This window comes from Mytilus californianus, unplaced genomic scaffold, assembly GCF_021869535.1.
Source record: "Mytilus californianus isolate M0D057914Y unplaced genomic scaffold, xbMytCali1.0.p SCAF_11, whole genome shotgun sequence".
Taxonomy (NCBI): Eukaryota; Metazoa; Mollusca; class Bivalvia; order Mytilida; family Mytilidae; genus Mytilus; species Mytilus californianus.
Window position 1 is genome coordinate 42,446,272 of NW_026262593.1, and position 21,524 is coordinate 42,467,795.

At 31.9% G+C, this 21,524-nt stretch overlaps 1 protein-coding gene across 1 annotated transcript; it reads right to left on the reverse strand.

Moving 5' to 3' along the window:
* Window positions 1-389: 389 nt before the first annotated feature.
* On the reverse strand, window positions 390-20,388 carry LOC127720125 (early activation antigen CD69-like). The gene is made up of 6 exons (XM_052226554.1): window positions 20,087-20,388; window positions 9,939-10,205; window positions 7,847-8,014; window positions 6,171-6,188; window positions 2,546-2,613; window positions 390-874 (listed from the first exon to the last, which is right to left on the reverse strand). The coding sequence occupies exons 1-5, from the start codon at window positions 20,331-20,333 to the stop codon at window positions 2,558-2,560; spliced, it is 756 nt and encodes a 251-aa protein (XP_052082514.1). The 5' UTR covers window positions 20,334-20,388; the 3' UTR covers window positions 390-874; window positions 2,546-2,557.
* Window positions 20,389-21,524: the final 1,136 nt, after the last annotated feature.

A 21,524-nucleotide genomic window follows, 5' to 3' on the forward strand; every position in this document is an offset into this window, starting at 1 on the left:
AACCGGGTTTGTACTTACATGAGCAACACGACGGGTGACAGGATCTGCTTACACTTCCAGAGCACCTGAGATCACCCCCGGTTTTTAGTAGGGTTAGTGTTGCTCAGTTTTTAGTTTTCTATGTTGTGTTTTATGTACTGTTGTTTGTATTTTGGTCGTTTTCGATTTTTATCCATGGCGTTGTCAATTTGTCCCTTTGGTATTTTTCGCCTCTCTTTTACATGTGATAAATAATGTTGCGAAACCATTTGTTTATGGTACTACGGACAAACGATTTATAACTGAATTTAAATCGATTTACATAAAAATAGATAGCCCAGTGACAGTAAAAATTATGGTCAACAAAACTTATTCATATAGTTATAATGGGTCTTTGATGGACACAGTCATAGAGTTGCACATTTAAATACTTTTTATTTCATATGCGTTTTATTTTAAAATATAAAAAATATATCAATGACCATATTACTGTACATTCAATTTGAAGAAATAAATACTGATTTAAAATAACAAATATTTAAAAAAAAAGATTTTTAAAACTGAGATTCGTTACAGAAATACTTACAATGATAAATAGTTTTATTTATACAATAGAGTGAAACAATGTATTCAACATTTAACACAAAACAGCACCATGGAATTGATAGCATCCTTTGAACTAAAAATGTACTATTGATCTATATACAATCTGCAAAGTATGCTGATTGATGATATAATGGCAGAACGCATATCAATTATATGAAATCCATGAAATGTCTATGATATAAACATGATAAATGTTCTTGATATCGAAGTCGATAAGCTGCCATTTAATGTTTCCTTCGGATCTGTCAATATGACGTCATAAAGTTTGTTTGGATGCTATCGTTGAAACCTGTAATGGAATAGAAAGATGCATAAATCAATTAGACAGAGCCCTGTAATGCTGTTTACTATTGAATTTTTGAATAAGGGGGAAAAAAGGTGGATATATAAAGGACGTGTAAAAAATATTTATTTATTATATACATTTCAATGAAAAGAACCAAGTCTTGAAAAATTGTGACCTTATTCCACTTTATTTGTTTTCCTTAAACAAAAATACGAGTCAACTTTAGATATATGTGATGCCTAATTATTAAATTCATCACTATTAACAATAATTTGGTAATAAAAATATAGACCGTGAATTCATTGAATATCGTTAGCGCTAATTTTAGTGATTGACGAACAATACGTTTTCGTGATTAGGGGACGACAATTTGATATTATTGGAGAGGGGGCAGGAGATGTTTTTGCAGATTTACTACTAATTTTTACCATCTGCTTGTTTTTTCTACGGCCATTTATGTCTACAATTGTTTCCTGCATATTGTGTTACAGAATATCAATTTTCATCTTGTCTTAGTCAAGTTTTTTCTTATTTTCAGCTCTTACCTGAAAAGGATATTTATTTCCAAAATACTCAACCACCCACACCCTCCCTAATAAAATCAATATTCTGCAAACTAAAAATGTGTATTTTGTTTCACACTTAAATTTGTTATTAACATTGATTCAAGAAATTTAAAAAAATTAAAACCCCCAAAAATCAGTAATCCATAGTATTATATATTTCTAACTATAGAATAGACCAAGGAGGTTATATGACCTCCTTGAGTAGACAAACATGATTTATTGAGTCACCTTAATACAAATTGAAGTACTACCGTGTATATGACTCTTAAAAACTTAAATAAAGTACGCAACACTGATAAAAACTCCTTGTTTCTCTTAAAGTAGTTTTTTTATTCAATGATTAACATCCAATATATAAACTGGAAGGAAACAATCTATTACTTCCTCAATTCTATTTTATTTACATCTAAGTATGTACGTATTGACTGATCACAAGCAACATGAGTCATCAGTATTGGTTTTCCTGTAGGTTTTACGGTTATAATCGACTATTGTAATAAATTCTGTCTAAGAATATAGGAGCCATTTATGGTTTTATGTCAATTATCAATTTTAAAATTTAAATAAAACAAAGGTAACAACACTTTGTACTTGATTATATAAAGGATGTTTTTGTTTGTACCTAGGAATCAATCCGTATGGATGTTAACTTGTTAAGGCATCATCTTTTCCAAAGTATCTTTTAACTCCTCTAGTTTTTCCTAGGCCATGCATTATAATATTTTGCACTGCAAACCTATATTTCTAAATGATATATTTGAAGTTTGAAATTGATGCATACAGGTTTTGATATTCTTGTTTTTCTAATGACGATAAAAGGAGATGTGGATATATGACTATGAGACAACAATCCAAAGACACAAGTTAAATGAAGTAACTAAAAGACATCGAAAGGTCAGGATACATACATTCTCTAATATTTTAAGTTCTAAATCGTACCCAGTCAAACAGGATACGATTTGATAAAAATGGAAACCAAATTTTCAAAATAACCCCCTAAAACACTTAAGATCTTACCTACAGATACCCCGAATTTTAAGACTACTCAATGAACAGGTAAATAGCTTTCAATTTTACGCTTTCAACACACGTATAGTTAAACACTTACCAGATGTTTCTATCATTGTAAAATCAGGAAAACAGCTAGTAATGAAATGATGAATCCGGATCCAGCTTCTACAAGATAACAAAACTTTTAAATAAATTATACACCTTTACAAAAAGGTTGTATCGTTCATTTTATAAACTAAAATGGGGAATACAGAATACACCTTGAAAAAAATTGTATCGTTCATTTCATAAACTAACATGGGGAATACAGGTTACACCTTTACAAAAATATTGTATCTTCTTTTTATCACTAATATGGAGTATACATGATAAAACTTTACAAAAGGATCGTCTCGTTCTTTTTATAAACTAATATGGGGAAACCTGACAGACAATAGCAAGGAAGAATTTGATACATAATTATGTATAAATGATGCATATGTATAAAACAATAACATAATATGACGTGTAAAAAATAATTACTATCAAGTAGATACAAGTATATGACAATTTAGATAATGTCGTTATAGTAACAAGACTTGAACTATACACAGAAGAATGATAATTATTGGTGTTAAACCTGTGACTATTATACTAACGGGATTAGAATTTCGTTGGTTTTTCCTTATGATATGACCAAATTACGGGACACCACGAAATTTTACGAGACTTGCGAGGATGTTGGAGTGAAAGATGTCAATATTTTATGTCCCAGGTTAAACTTACATTGAGTTACCTCCACTGAACGTAACTTTCTAAACGCATAAAGTTATTGAGATTAACAAGTTTTGTACTATTTCCTATTCCTTAATGTAACGTTTAAGTAGAGGCTGGTATTCAATTGATATCAAACAGCAAAAATGGAACTCTGTTATTGTTACAGAAGGGGAAAAGGATCAATACAACATGTTTGGACTGTTTACATGTTCCTACAGTCTACAGGAAGTTTGCAGCCAATAAAGTTTTATAGCACTCGTATGATTAAAGATGTTTTCTATGTTACACAATCTAGCTAGACACAATTTAAGACAAGTAGTCACATATAATCAGATTTGGAATTTAAAAATGCACTCACAATAAAAAACTGAAAAAATGGAATAGTGATTCGATAAATCTCTTCCCCTATCAATGGTACTTTAAGAAAATGCAAATAATATACAAAATCTAGAACATTTCCGGATCGATAAAAAAAAGTTGCACGCTAATTTTGCTTGAACATCATTGGAACCATGAACGTTGTCTGTCTCCAGTCAGGAATCAGCAAGCTATCTTTGCCCTAGTCCTTAAACGACTAAAAGGCTTTATCAATAAATTACTTTCTAAGCATATAATCGATAGACATTTTATTAGCTGTGTGCAAGGCTCATGAAATTATATGGAGGGAACATTAGTTTTTTTCGTAAGATAGATAATAATGTTCACAAATGTTTGCAGCGCTTCTATAACTGCATATTTAAACGAGATGTACACTCGTTTTTGACGTTTTAAAAAATTGAGCAAAGAGGATATTTTACATAAGAATTACTATCTAATTCGATTGATTTTTTTGGGCATATTTGGCACTCAGTACATTCTACAATGGATATTTCAAACAAAATAATGCAGACTGTTACTCACAGTCTATTGTATTAATCGATACAATATTCCTTAATAATGCAATACACTAACTTTTTACTAATCAATTCAAAATTCTTTCTCCTTTGTTTTAGGCAGGGATATTTATTGAATGTATGTAATAAATGCTGTTGCTAAAAGTAAAAATGGCAAGTCACCAGGTATTGATCAGTTGTCAGTAGAATTATTTAGAAATAATGCATTGATGTTAATTTTGCATAAGTTATTTAAAACATGCTTCAAGTATGGAAAAATTCCTTCTGCATTGGGTAAAAGTATTATTCCTCCAATTCCTAAGTCTTCAACTTCAGATCAACGAGATCCTTGGCATACAGGGGCATAATTTTTGCCCCCTGTGCATATTAATTATATTGCAGTTTATTGAATGATAGGTTAGTGTATTGGTTAGAACAAAGAGAGATTATTCATGATGAGCAAAATGGCTTCCGTAAAGGTAGAAGTACCATTGACAATCTAAGTACACTAACTTCAATTATTGAAACTAGAAAATTGAGAAAGTTGCCAACATTCAAATCTTTTAAAGATTTAAAAAAAAGCGTAGACACTGTTAGTAGAAAAATATTGTTTACTAAATTGGATGATTTAGGAATTAGTACAAAATTTGTATGTACATTGAATGCAATATATTCATATGTAGAATGTTGTATTAAATTAAATGGCAATATGACAGAGTGGTTTAACGTTAATTCAGTTTTAAATCAAGGATGAGTATTATCGCTTGTTATGTTTAATATTTTCATTAATAGTTTAATTGATGTTATAAACGCACTTGATATTGCTGTAGACATTGATGGTGAAAAAGTTGGTATACTTTTATATTCTGATGGAAGTTTCTAGCACAGTACCTTCACAACATTATTTGATACTCTGGTCTTGCCAGTCATAAGATATGGTGCATCCATTTGGGGCACTCGTTATTTTTCTTGTATAAACGCTGTCCAGAACAGAGCTATCAGGTTTTTTATGGGTGTTGGCAAGTATACGCCAAATGATGCTATTAACGAGGACATGGGATGGAGACCACCTAGTGTAAAACAATGGACATGTGTCTTTAGGCACTGGGCAAGATGTAATATCATGAACAATGACAGAATGAATTATAAAGTGTTCAAATGTCACATAAAAATGCTGTAAATAATAAGAAAAACTGGTGTAATAGAGTCATGAAAAAACTTAAAGATTGTAATTTTGAATTGTATGCTAATCTTTATAGTGCGCTTCATAAGAGTATTCTTTAACAACTTATATGTATTTTATTTAAAAAATATATTGAAGAATGGCAAACGAAAATTTTGTCACAGAGTAATGGTAACAAGCTTCGTACTTATAAGCTATATTAATCACAATATTGTACAGAGTTATATTTAAACAAAATATGTCTGTCAAATTTAGATGTGCTAATGCAAAATTTAGATGTGGTGTTGCGCCACTTAAAATAGAAACAGGACGATATGATAAAAAACCAATTAAAGAAAGATCTTATGTTATGTGTAAAAATGAAATTGAAGTTGAAAAACATGTATTATCATTATGTCCCTCGAAATATATTGTAAAGTGAAGCAGTAAAACATAACGATCAATTGTATTACTTGTCTAATGACGAAAAGTTTGTATTTTTATTCAGAAATGAAGAATAGTTGCTAACACCTGCTTTAATATGTTATGTAAAAGAACAAATTTCTTATTTCTATATAGCGTATGATGTATTAAAATCTTAAATATATATAGTTTTAAAATTATGTAAAATATTGTATATAATTATTCATTTAATAGTCTCACATAATTCTTAATAGAATGGCGCTTGTATATGTTTTAGTATTAAAGCTAATGATATTGTAATGTTAGTTTTGATATACGATATGTTTTATATATGTATTTGAATGTTTTATGTTATACGCTATGTTTTATATGTGTATTTGAATGTATTATATTATACAAGTGGTGAGACTTTAATAAAATATTGAATCTGAATCTGTATGAAAAGCATGTACTATTCTATTTATCATCTCAACTCAATTACTTTCATTATTATAATAAAAAATACTTACTCGTATATGCTGCTGAATCTGTAGAAAAGAACACAATTCATTTTTTTTTAATTTGATACTACTGTTTAACATATAAGTGAGCGCATAAATACCGACACTTCCGTACTAGCAGTATAATAATTTAAAAGCTCATGGAATTTGAGATTTAGTATTTTAACGTCATGGACAGTCAAAGAAGACATGACTTGTGCAATGCCAAAAATAAATGTATCGACAGGCAGTAGGATAGTTAGGAGTTAACCTCTTTATGAAAAAAAATGAACGTGGATATGTCTTTATACATCCCGTTTGAAAAGAATACAAATTTAGTTATGTTTTAATTTGCTGATGACAAAATCGATATTTGTGCCAATGTAAACTATATTCAAAGATCTAACTACAACATTGGTAAGATACCTTTTATCTCTTGTTGGAGTAAAAGAGTTTTAAGGTCTTTTTTTAGAGTTTTAAGTAAATTGTTGATTCTTAATTTCTTGACAAAAATTTGTTTCAGAAATGAAGTGAAAAAGATACTTTGTTTCCGTTAAAATTATGGGATAAAAATACAACATTGAGTTTCAAAATTTTGTGTTCATATTCCTGAATTAAATTGTAAAAATAGTTTGGGTTTGATTAAAGTCGAAAAAAGATTCTATCCCTCGTACAAAAGATGAATAGTCGGTGCCTAATAAATACAGTTTAGCTGTTTCAATGACTGTGATATGGGAAGCCTGATTATATTCTGTATATTTGTAAACTTTTTTGTTTTATAACTCTATGTTTTGTTTTTTAACTACTGACAGTAATGACAAAAAGGCTGTGTCAGATGTTTTATCTAATTAAAAACAATAATTTCACGAAATAGTTCGTATCTTTAATTGGATGCTGTTACGGTTATTGATATAAAATTACATAGTATCGCTTAATCGGCGCCATCTTAAACTTTCACTACGATATGAACACTTGAATTAATCGTTCAAGACCTTCCAACAAACGACATGACGTAGAATAGTAAAACTTATTCTTTATTTGTATTCACCATTATTTCTCGAGATTGTTGTCTCCTTTACAATCTATAGATATCCTCCATCTTCTCGTTGATAAAGTGTTTAGATTGCATACATTACGATCACAAAAGACGTGAAGTTAACTGATCCTAACTTTTATAAAACAAGTTATTAACAGGAAAGCAGGAGCAGCTTTTGCGCACCTTGGCCCATCCTATGTGATAAGATTCTTCAACGGTGACAAATATAATAATTCAGATATTTTATTTATATACGTGTCAATTTGCATGTTTTACTATTAGCAGTTTGGACGGGTCTCACATGTTGAGTAGGATCTGCTTACTCTTCCGGAGTATCTGAGTTCACTTCCGGTTTTTGGTGGGGTTCGTGTTGCTCAGTCGTGTTTTGAATACTGTTTGTCGTTTGGTCTTTTTCGTTTTTTGCCTGCATAGCGTTGTCAGTTTATTTTCGACTTCTGCGTTTGAATGTCCCTTTAAATTGGTATTTTTGCGTCTCTTTTGAACAAACTGTATTCTAGTTACTTATCATATACCATCGATTGTAAAATATTTTTTTCCGTTTGAATTCAATTTTTATGACGTTGCAAAGAATTACTAAATCCTGAATTTTAAAACTTTAACTTAATACTAATTTCTTCAATTATCAGACTTTGGAACTATTTAAACTTACTTGTTCCAATATATTGACAAATATGTCCGATATCCCAGAAAACTCTAGCACAGTTATCAGCAATCCATTGAGAATCTTCTGTTAAATCCAACCTTGCACATCCATTTTGACCAGTTTGAGCATTTGAAAGGGAATTTTGATCAAAATTTAAGAATTCTGCCGATTTACCTACAATAAAAACAATTCAAAATTACCTATCCTAAAATACTGACATCATCACACCGGGTATCCAAGTCCGAAACCACAGAGGGATCCGAATGCCGAGGAGCAATTAATGAAAAGTTTATAACGGTAGGCAAGTCAAATCTGAGAATCGGATCTAGATTTTACTCCCCCTCCGTTACAAACTTTTCATTAATTGCTCCTCGGATTTCGGATCTGGATTCCCGTGTCCTCGGTTATAAAACTTTACTCAGTATTCGGAGTACAAAATGTGTGCTCGAAACATCAAATCCAGTATTTTGATTGGTTAATATCTGAGTACGATAATCATGCTCGAAAGTTTTATGACCGCAATTCTCGGTGTGATCATTATGGATCCATATTTGAGTGTCCATGTCATATGAACAAAAAGGAGATGTTGGGCAAACGTCTACGAGACGGCAACCAAAAGACACAAATAGTCAAAAACATCTATATGTATTAATTGTAACCTATAGCATGTATAGTGTAATAGTTTTAGCTGTAACATACCGTGCGGGAGGCTATAGCTACTTTGTTGATTACAGATATTTATCTAAGTTTATTTACAAAGTATGATTATCTGAAAGTAATTCTGGTCTAGGTTAAATCAGAACCACCACATCAACCTTTTTACTTGTTATTCTACTTCTAATATAATCATGACTTTTTTTGTATAATAGTATATTTCTTTTTCGCAAGGTAACCTCTAAACAAAAGATAAAATATACGATCCGTGTAAACTCATTGATCCTATAATTGATTAAACTTAGTCTTAAAGGTAATCAAGGTTGAATTGTTTTTACATTTTGTCATGTTGGGGCCTTCTTTAGCTGATGAAACATATTTATGCTCATTGTTGAAGTCTGTACGATGACCTATAATTGCTAACGTCCACGTAATTTGAACATTGTTAGATAGTTGTCTCGTTGGCAATCATACCACATCTCCCTATCTTTATATTTATATCATCAATTTATTTATGTTTGAATGTCTACATGAGTGGCACGGTAATGTTCCGGACCATATGAGTATTTGCACCATACGCGTATGTTCATGACCATCTGCGTATACTCATATGGTCCGAATGGTCGAACCATATGAGTATATAATCATTTGGTTATTAACGGGCAGGACCATATGAGTATTTAGACCATATAGGTATTTTTCTAATAGATTCTTACTTCCTTCGCAAGAACGCACAGCCCGCTCTCCGGATCAAAATCAGCACAAATGTCTAACTGAAATCTTTTATCTTTGACAAATTGTCTGTATGTCTTCGCTATAGTCAATTTAAAGCGCGTTTATCGTGTCAAACTTTACGTCTGATTTCAATTTTTTTCCACTTAATTATGTTCTTGTTCCTCAAACTCCGTACAATGATCGTTTCCGTTCCGGAACTATTTTCCTTTACTCCATCAGAGTAGTATGCGGATCGGAGCTGGAACTGCCGGGGAGTTTGCTTGTTCCTATTTATACGATCTTACAATAACAGTAATTAATACGTGCAGAAAAGAGGGACAGCATGTATCGTATGTATAGGAGCAAGAACACATTAAACAACTAACAAAAAATGAAATATTTAAGAAATTTGAATTTATTAAAAATAAAAATACCACACAAAATTCAAATAAAAAAGAAGGTCCAATGCTCCAAGTGCTTGCGAGTCAAATTTTGCAAATTCGATTTGTTATAGTTTCTGGTGTTTCTTGTTATAAAATGAGTTTTTTGTTAATTTATTTTGTTAAAGTTTCTGGTGTATGCTCTTACATTAGTACAAATTATTGGAAGCAGTTTTACAAAAGAAATATCATAATTAACCTTGCAATCTGTGTTTTCTTATTTCGTTATATTTTCTTCCTTAAAAATACTCATTATTCTTATTATTTAGGGCAATGAACCTTATACATACCTAAAGAAGTTGAAGTAAATGTAGAGTTTTCTCTTTTAATTCCAATCCAATAGCTAGAGCTTTCTGCGATATCTGAAACTTGGTTTGCATGCTTGGCAAGTGCAATCTGAGTAGCATTGTCTCGTATAACAGCTAAAAATCCATTATTTTGAGCACAGCTGTTATTAGCTTGACTATAACTTAAGGCAGTGTTTGAAAAGAAATAGCAGTTTCCATCGTAATTCAAAATTAATTCCTGTTCAGTCGTTAATCCTGCAGGGCAACCGCCTGAAAAAAGATAAGAATACTGTTTTTAATAAACGCTTATCAAATTAGCAAATAAGTGAAAAATAGATTTTCTCGTGCACTTTCGGTATACTTACTAAGACTAGGTGTCATTTCCCCTTATTCTCTCTTTGAACAGGGCTCATAAAGGGACCAGTCCACAAAATAAATTATTTAGAATCGAGGACGGTGTATAAACACGATAAATAAGGCCAATTGATATCATCCGGAAAAATGAATAAGATGTGTCAATGTTTAATTATATCTTCAGAAGTTGTGAATTAAAGGGTGCTACAAATACAAGTTATGACCATAGCGAGTACAAGTTATGACTATATCGAGTACAAGTTACGACCATAGTGAGTACAAGTATGGCCATAGCGATTACAAGTTACGACCATAGTGAGTACAACTTATGGCCGTAGAGAGAACAAGTTATGACCGTAGCGAGTACAAGTTATGACCATAGCGAGGACAAGTTATGACCATAGCGAGTACAAGTGATGACCGTATCGAGTACAAGTTATGGCCATAGCGAGTACAAGTTATGACCATAGCGAGTACAAGGATGACAATGCACGTGACGTATATTATTAGTCATTACCTTGCGTACTTAATTGAAATAAATCGGAAGTCTTTCAAGATAGATTAAAACGAAATAAGAAGGATGTATTAAGAGTTTACTTTGAACGTCCTTAGTGGTCATAAAACTTTGTTTTCATTAAAAGGGCATTAGCTACAGTTAAGAAAATTTAAATGTAAGATTTGTATTATTTCAAACATTTATAAAGCATAATTTTGAAGTAATAATTCGCCATTAGCAGCCAGTTTTGGTTGATTTTGTAAAAAATAGATAAAAACCATCGCTGATATAGTATTGTATTGCAAGATAATAATTCAAAGTTCATTTGGGTCCGTATGAAACTTTTAATTTGACCCTTAGTTAGAGATGGGTTGCTCATGTGCTTAGCATGTTCATTTATTAACAAGAAAAGAATATAAAAATTGAAAAATGAAACAAAGTTAGGCGTCACCAAGAAGTACCATTAAATCTATGACATGAAATCAAACAGACCTAGAAAAATCGTTATTATACTATTGCACGTCCGTGTCTGTCTTTTTATTTATTTATATCGGATCACATGACAATCGACAGTCTTTGTAGGTCATCTTGATGGTTCATTAGATGGTGTCGTCTAGGCTAAGAATACACACCAAGTGCTAAAACTTTATTACGATTTCGTGAATTGTTTCCTATGAAACTTTTGTCATTCTACTAAATATTTTAGTATGTTATAAATCAATTTGATGAGTTTGAGTCAATTCGGTATTAATGAATTTGGCATAACTTCCTGTGGTATATTATATTTTACCATAAGAGAATGGAAACTTAAAAATTCCATTGCACGCAATCTTCAGTTTCTAACAACCAAAACTAACTTTTGCATAGGAAATGTTGCATTTATTTTTATGTTTTTTTTTTCTGTGAAAACGATACAATAATCGTGTTTTAAATATTGTTATATTAAAATTTTGTCTTTGGCAATTCATAATTTATTGTCATAGACAAAATTTTAATATATCAATATTATAAGAAATCAAGTAAGCAACATTCTAAGAAATAAGATTATAAGATATATGTACTTGGTTTTACAAACAAGAAACAATACATCTAACCACTAGACTTTGTTATTGAACACAGTTTCCTTTCCCATTGTTTTGATTTACTTCATCCTATCCTTTTTATCAATAAAAGTAACATTGTCAACCTTGAAATGATTAACACAATTTGTAATTTCAATTGAGAAATTAAGACTCTCATTATACTTCAAACTTTGACTCGCGTAATTTTGTCTTCTTGACCGAAAAGAAATTTGTTTTGTTAGTTTTCCCAGAAAAGGATTTTTTTTTTATCATTTATAACCCCAAAAAAAGACCTTTTCTTTCGGTCAGATTTAATCACTAATTATTACGTGAGTCAAAGTCGGAAGTATGACGAGAGTTATTTTTTATCACTTGAAATTACAAATTGTGTTAATCATTTCAAGGTTACTAATTTTACTTTTATTGATAAAAAGGATAGGATGAAACACTCTGATCAATTTAAAACAGGAATGTCATTTGTTATGTCGTTATCGTGTCATCTACATACTTGGAAAAAGTACCATTTTACATAAACGATAAGAGAGAAAAAAACTGTTGTATCTAAATGAATATTTAGATCATACATCTATCAACATATTTCAATGAAATATAGTGTCAAATTATATTTTTTGGATGGAAACTTGTTAATATGTGTGTAAATATATATAATGTGAAGATCTAATATGAATCGATTTAGGTGATTTTTGCAGTCTTTCTTATATAACATTTTTATAAACCGTTAAATAATTAAGTCGTTACTCCTTCCGAAGAAGAAGAAAAAGATATTGTATAAATGTTGTGTAAAATTGTATTTGAACATGTTTGTTGTTAAGAGCACTTGATCCTTTCCGTAAAAACGATGATGTTACGTGTTTAATCAAACATTATTTGATCATGCTTAAAGAACACTTAATACACACCATACAAACAATGATGTAACTGCTGTTTCAAATTTAATTTGTTCATGTTAGAACTAAAATCTCCCGATTCACTCAGAACAAGAAAAAAGGTCCCATATGTTATTTGAAAATTAATTTGGTTCATCGGATTCACTTTAAAGGAAAACAAATATGTTACATATGTTATGTTAAATTATTTGCTTCTGTTTGAGTCTATTATTCTCTATTTGTCAACCCTAACCACACCATCACATTGTATTTGTTCATGTATGAACATCTGATATCACTTCTTACAGTTTTCAAATAATAATTATTTTCCAATGAAAAAAACGTCGAGAGTTTCTTTTACCGCACAAATATGGTAGACAGCTACCAACGACACCCACTGAATAAAATACTCCTGGCTTGATATATGCACATAAAGAATAAGGCAGAGTGACATGTTTTAAGCACTAAATACTTCCCTAAAGAGAAGCCGTGGTATAACAGCACAAAGTACAGATTATAAAATATATTTATCATTATTTGTCCGCTTGTCAATCACGAGCAAACAAGTCCATAAAACAATACGCAGAAAACTAATAATAGAGTAATCCCTTAAAAAAGAGGAGAACGTAATCTAGCATGGTTGGTAAATCAATAAAATTTTTCTTCAAATCTACGGCGCTTTTATTGTTCTTATCTGATTTCAAAATTTCAAAAAAATTGGTCAAACGCCACTAGAATATACTAACACAGCTACACCACGACTTTTAAGAAAAAATCTAACCATATCAAACTTAAAGTAGATTGGGTGTCTTCCGCAATCTTGGATTGTAAAATAGCAAAAAACAATCGGTCTAGTTCTCTCATGAAATCGGCAAATTTTAAGACAAGAATAAAATTCTTTTGTAAGAAATTCGTTTGGTAAATGAAGAAAATTATGTGTTTTATCATATTTTTTCAACTGTTCTTATCAAATACAGAATATCTTTGTTTGATTTCATTTTATTCAACTTTGCCATACAAGGGGAGATAACTCAGATAATGTAACTTTTTAAAAGGAACGTGTTATGAATTTACCTATTTTGTTTTGTAGCAAGAAAAAGTCCCGTGACCCCACTTTTTATTTTATTTTCTGAAAACACATTGAAAGAGGTGTATTCTCATATTTTATCTTAAAAGTATAAGGCTTAGTTTTCTTTTTATCTCAAAAAATTGTGTTTTTCATGTATATTCTATACAAAATCAGACAATTTTGCACAACCCGTAGTTTGAAAAAAGCCCCATGACCCATACTACTTATTATATTTTTTTAATATAAACAAAATTTTGGCAAATAATTAAAAAATCTGAGTGATTTTAATTTAGACCCTATAAACCTTTAAGCACATCATACTTACTTTGTGAAAATACTATATGAACAGCAAGAAATAGTACGTATCCTGATAAATATTTACTGGCACAATGCATTTTGCTTTCGTGTTGTTCGATCGTTGTATAGCGAATGATCCCGGTATTGAATTGTCACACTTACAATGTGATAGGCCATGTCCGGTTGTCTCATTATTTATTCATCATTTTCATGTGTCATAACGTCATTTGAAGTGGGAAGAGTTTATATACACACAAATATACGCATTTCATATTGATAATCTGCAAAATGATTATAGAAGGATATGGTCAAGAAACATAGAGGATGATGACCAGATTAGTTAGCATATTTGTTATTTAGAAGTAATAATAACATTAATTGTGCTCTGTTCTTTGAAAAATTACATTTTTGGAGTGAAAAACATCTGGATCGTCAGAAATTGCATAACTAACTGACATAATTTATTTACCTTGACAAGGCTTATTGCTAGCATTGAAACTACTTGGTCAAAGCTGTTTCCATTATACAAATAACATACCCGAGGATAACAATCTATCACACATTCACTCAGCTTTGTGTAATTTAATTTATCATACTGAATGTTCATATAAAACTATTGAGTATATTTGTTTTGCTAGTCTTTTATTGGTTAATACCAGATAGTTGCATTACAAAAATTGTTACTCGCTGAACCAAGTGTTAGAGTAGAATATTACCATTCTGTCAACCAATAGATACCTGTACACGAAGAATGATAAATAATAATATCCCTATTACAATGATAGTAAAACTGGCAATTCTTCTATGCGGGTATATTTAAAATTGTATAAAGAGATACGTTGGGAATTTCCATTTGTACAAACTATTTTCGTACGATATTTCAACCACTGCGTTCATTACTTCCTAGTCAGTATGAAGGGTGTCATGTGCTGAGCAAGTTGGACATACTACAACTTCTAAAGCGTCTGTGTAACTTAATATCGACTTTAAAAAAAACGAAAAATGACCAAATGACAAACAACAGTACAGAAAACAACAAAATAGACAGCTAAAAACGGAATAACACGTGCCCCTAAAAACCGGGTATGTTCTCATGTGCTCCGGAAAGGTTACCGCTGAGATCCATTGATGGCATAACACATCAAAACATGACTGTTATAAGCATGAATTTTTTAAATACATCTTTGTTTGTTTACGGCATGAACAAATTTACAATAATCGATAAACTGTACATAGATATAGGAAGATGTGGTATGAGTGCCAATGAGACAACTCTCCATCCAAGTTACAATTTATAAAAGTAAACCATTATAGGTCAAGGTACGGCCTTCAACACGGAGCATTGGCTCACACCGAACAGCAAGCTATAAAGGGCCCCAAAAAATTACTAGTTTAAAACCATTCAAACGGAAATGCCCTTTTTTGTTTTTTTGCTTTACACAGATGAATTTGATATTTATTTTTTAAAATTTTTAAATTCTATTACTTACCTGGAAGCTTATTCACAAAGCATTCGTTAACTAACGGATCCGTTGATATTCATTTAACTTTCCGCTTATTTTGATTCGAATTCACAAAGTCGCTGTTATTTAACGCACCCGTTAACGTCTCCGTTTCGTTAAACCCGAAAATTAACAAACATTTGACAGTGATTCGAAATTTATAATGTTTGTAATATTTGTTGCGAATGCATTTATTTTAGAATTGAAGATTAGTAAAACCATTGTCAAAAAAAAAGGTAAAAAACAAAAGTACGACCGTGACTGATAATGTACCGAAAAGACCGTGACTGATAATGTACCGAAAACTCAAGATAGGGAAGCCAAAATAAATAAACTGATGTAATCGAAAACTTAAACATGGCAACTATGCTAAAGTTGTAAAGTCGGTAGACCATAATATCATTGACTTATCATAAGTGATTCCCCTTAAACTGACATAGTCACAAACTTTAACGGAAACTGTGAAAAAAATTCAACGCAAATAGATAATGACTGAGGAGGCAGGACCAAATAATCTCTATAGAAATGAGATGCCCCAATGCTTATGCAACTGCATACCAAATATAATTTATTTACCATTAGAGGTTCCTCTTAAACTTAACTAATTACCAACAAATCACAATCACAAACGCCGCCACCAGAAACAGCATACTTAAGTCTTGCTTTTTGACTACGTCAAGGAGAGAGAGAGAGAGAGAGAGAGAGAGAGAGAGAGAGAGAGAGAGAGAGAGAGAGAGAGAAAACAGGAAAAGCAATCTACATTTTTTGTTTATAACAAACGTTCGAGATGTCGTCCTTTTCAGAAATTCAATGTTAATCGGACTAGAATATTAATTTTGATATTTAAAGTCGAAGTAGAATTTTAACTTGAAGATTTACTTGAATACTTTTTAACATTTAAACTCTTATTCGATGATTAACCAACTCAGTATTAATAAAGGTGGGTGCTCACATAATCCATTATAACGCTTTGAATTAATGCCGTAATTATGGTATGTTCATTTTGAAGAATTGGAAAAGTTATCACATCAGACTCATTTTATTTTTTGTTTACCTGTTACAAGTATTTATCCGTTAGAGCCCTCAATAGAAAAAAAGCCTCAAAACAACTAAATGTTTTGATGAACTTCTTTCTTCCATCCATGTCATTTTGGACTCTGATGAATTGTTTAAAAAAAAAGTTTGAAATGGAACATGTGTATTTGGAGATAATATACATGACATTATGTAGAATACTCTTTTGAAGTACAAAACAACTGTGGTCTACAAATGCGGACCGTTTAGAAAAAATCTCGAGGCAGCACCAATAGTAACTGGATTAATTATTTACACAAGCAAGGATTCGTTATACACTGAAGTCGGTTGGGACACTCTTGCAAAGATGATAATAACGCAAACTTGTTTTGATAAAATAGCTGCGATTGATGTGAACTATTGAACCCTTAAATAAACTGATCAATATTACAACATAATAAGATCTTTGAATATTGTTTTTGTCGGTTCTAATATTGATTTTATTTTGACTATAAGATAATGAAACCTTATGGTCCTACATCCTGTCGATAATTAAGAAAATTCATGGTTGTATCAGACTGGTAATGACGTCTTTACACTAAATCCGTTGATATATAAGCCAGGAAGAACATACATTTTTTATTAGTTGTAAATGCATTTAAACTAGCTTTCAGTAACTGCGAGCGAGTACTTTCATACGGTACTTTAATTGTGTCTTTTGTGTTCATGTATGTTTTTTAAGCGTCGTGCCCATCTGATGAATCAAGTCATTTCCAGCTGTTTTTACAGCTTGTACTTATAGCTGTGCTATAACACCATTGTCACCGGCCGGGGGAGGGTTGAGCGCTGATAAACATGTTTAACCCCGTTATATTGTTTATGTGTCTGTCCCAAGTCAGGATCCTGTAATTCAGTAGTTGTTGAAGCTGTCTGTTATACTTGTTTTGCGAGTATTGTTTTTTTTTCATAATCCAGACTTGGTTTTCTCGTTTATAACCGACTAAACGGTATGGGTTTCACTCATTGTTGAAGGCCCACGTCTTTTTAGACTCTGGTGGATAGTTGTTTCATTGGCAATCATACCACATCTCTTTATTTTTATATACAAACACCTTGATAATCAGCGACAGGATTATCTTACAGATATCATGTCACCCCTTGTATCTGAATCTAACAGTTGTAATCTGTGTATGATAGCCAAACTTCTACAGTTCCGATAACTCGACTTACTCTGTACCAACAATCCTTTACCTACTTCTCAGACACTGAATCAATTTATACATATAGATTTAAGTTCTATCCATACCTTTAAAAAGTCTTTGCAACAGAAGTTTCGACAGAATACATTTTATTAACTTTTCCAGTTTTGGACGATATAAAATGGAAGCTTTTGACGAAGAATTATATCATAGATATTGTTTATCATGAAAAAAATGTTCAACCTTATTCAGTATATATTTAGAAAATTATTGACAAAAAATGACATTTAACGAATTTCCCAGTTTCCTGTTTTCGGAGATTTCATGATACAAATCTTTATTTTTTTCCTTGGAATTGTATTTTTTGCTAATGAGAATTTATCAGTTTTTTTATACTATCATGTTTGTTAAGTTTCAATTTAGAAATAATTTTGCAAATTTTCCGGTTTCCTATTGTCGGCGATTGTATGATAAAAAATTCGTTATTAAAAAAAATATTTCATTAGATATTATAGAAGAGGGGCGAAAGATACCAGAGGGACATTCAAACTCATAAATCGAAAATAAACTGACAACGCCATGGCTAAAAAAGAAAAAGACAAACAAAAGTACACAAAACACAACATAGAAAACTAAAGACTAAGCAACACGAACCCCACCAAAAACTGGGGGTGATCTCAGGTGCTCTGATAGAGGTAAGTAGATCCTGCTCCACATGTGGCACCCGTCGTGTTGCTCATGTTAGTACAAACCCGGTAAATAGTCTAATTCGGTAGGTTATGCGGTCTCGATTGTTGCACATATATGTGCGGTGTTCATGATTGATTCGATTGAGATGATATATGTGCGGATTTCCTGATTGATTCGATTGAAGACTTATTAATAAATTAAGTATTGTTAATCTTTGCTTCATATCATTCTATTTTTTGTGATATCATTTCTTCAGCTTCTCTGGTTTAGTTTCCGAAATATCGGTTACATACGTTTGAATTTCCTATAAAAAGCAATTTCTTTCAACATTTAAAATTTAGTTAATTAAGTGGTATTTAATGTAAAGAGCTGGAATAAAATTGGCCGTGGAATACAATTTAGTTGTAACTCTGATTTTGAATTTATTAAATTGAACTGTAAATAAACAAAAAGATAATTTCTCACTAAAATATTACATAATTTACACTCATACTCACAATTAGATAACTTATACAATTTCATTGTATAACGTTGTGTCATATAATGTCTAAAACAATTTATCAAAATTTCCCAAATCAAAAGTAAGTCCTTACATCACTAAGACCAATTCATAAATTATACAAATGATGACATCGATATGTCTCGTATAACTCCTTAGAGCATAGCTTTGAGGGTTAGAGCAGTAAATAAGATATGATTGTCCCATTACTCCATTCACACTGAGAAAAGAGACACTTAATATTAGGTGTATAAATAACACTCAATAAAATTGAGAATGGAAATGGGGAACGTGTCAAAGAGACAACAACCCGACCAAAGAGCAGACAACAGCCGAAGGCTACCAATGGGTCTTCAATGCAGCGAGAAACTCCCGCATCCGGAGGCGTCCTTCAGCTGGCCCCTAAACAAATAAGTATACTAGTTCAGTGATAATGGACGTCATATTAAACTCCAAAGTATACACAGGAAACTAATATTAAAAATGATACAAGATTAACAAAGGCCAGAGGCTCCTGACTTGGGACAGGCGCATAAATGCGGCGGGGTTAAACATGTTTTTTGAGATCTCAACCCTCCCCTTATACCTGTAGCCAATGTAGAAAAAACAAACGCACAACAGTACTCCCTAGTTTAAGAATTGGAGTAATGGGAATAATAATGATATATTTAACGTACCCATTCTTACAAGTAAGAGTCGTACTGTCGCATGAAAGAAATCAAGGTAGTCAATTACCTTAAATGCACTGTATTCAGCTATGTATAGTGTTGCTACCAGAAGAAGTCACAACCAACTTAAAACCATAGAATCCTAAGCATGGACTCGTTCAATTTTTTTGTCTTGCATGTAATATATGTGTTTGCCATCTTGTTTGCAAGACAATAACTATATAAATGGTTAATGTTGTAAAGACTTTTTTTATATTCCTAAATTAAAACACTTCAGATTGCTTCCTATAAACTAATTGATACACTAAGTATCTATTCGAAGTGATTAGAACATTCACTACAAAAACAGTGATAGCATTGCTTTGTCGATACATAGACAGATAAAGACAGACAGTTTTTTTCAGTTCGTACTTACCTTTAATAGTACCTGGCATATTGCAAACCTTTTCACTGCTCAAGTTATTAGTTCCATAGTACACAGCCGCTGCAAATCCAATAATAACTACGGAAATAGTTGTTATCAAAATACATCGAAATGTCCATCCTTCCATGGCATTTCTAAAAGTATTTCGGTGTAGTTGAGCATACAAATGTTCTTGGTCTGTTTGTTGAGAACTTTCATAAATCCCTCCGCTGAAAACCGAATTAACATTTGTTCCCATTCTAGATGTTATTAAACAATGTAAATTATTCAGCACCAGTTGATGACATGCGAGTTCTGACAATACAGAAATAGATTACATAATATATTTATTAAAAGACAACACGGAAGGAAACAGACCATTAAAAAGCATGGTAGGTATTGTATCCGGCGGAAATCTTGTATTTTTCGAGTGAATCGGTTCATTTTGCGTATACAATAGTTTTACTCATGACTGTTCATCTTATTCTGAATACTAAACATGTTTTGAGCACAAACGACGCACAATGTCCTTGTAGTTCACTAACAATTCAGTGTTTTCACATTGACCGTGTTTTTATAGAGCAACATTCAAAACGTCCGGGTTTTTAAACAAATGGTCCGGGTTTTTCAAAGAAAATGTGAATAAGAAAGAAGGCATTCTTTGGCTTAAAAACTAACAACATGTGTACCTGGGCGTTGATTCGACATTGATCTACGTATGTTTGGATCGATACAACATGTGTACCTGGGCGTTGATTCGACATTGATCTACGTATGTTTGGATCGATACAACATGTGTACCTGGGCGTTGATTCGACATTGATCTACGTATGTTTGGATCGATACAACATGTGTACCTGGGCGTTGATTCGACATTGATCTACGTATGTTTGGATCGATACAACATGTGTACCTGGGCGTTGATTCGACATTGATCTACGTATGTTTGGATCGATACAACATGTGTACCTGGGCGTTGATTCGACATTGATCTACGTATGTTTGGATCGATACAACATGTGTACCTGGGCGTTGATTCGACATTGATCTACGTATGTTTCGAACGATACAACATGTGTACCTGGGCGTTGATTCGACACTGATCTACGTATGTTTGGATCGATACAACATGTGTACCTGGGCGTTGATTCGACGTTGATCTACGTATGTTTGGATCGATACAACATGTGTACCTGGGCGTTGATTCGACATTGATCTACGTTTGTTTGGATCGATACAACATGTGTACCTGGGCGTTGATTCGACATTGATCTACGTATGTTTGGATCGATACAACATGTGTACCTGGGCGTTGATTTGTTGGATAGTTCCAGTATATTTACATGGGCGTGGACATGTTTGATCTATCCAAATATACCAATGCCGGTGTCCATGCAATTTATAAGATGTGGCAAACAATAATAATTATATATAATGTACGATGCTTATT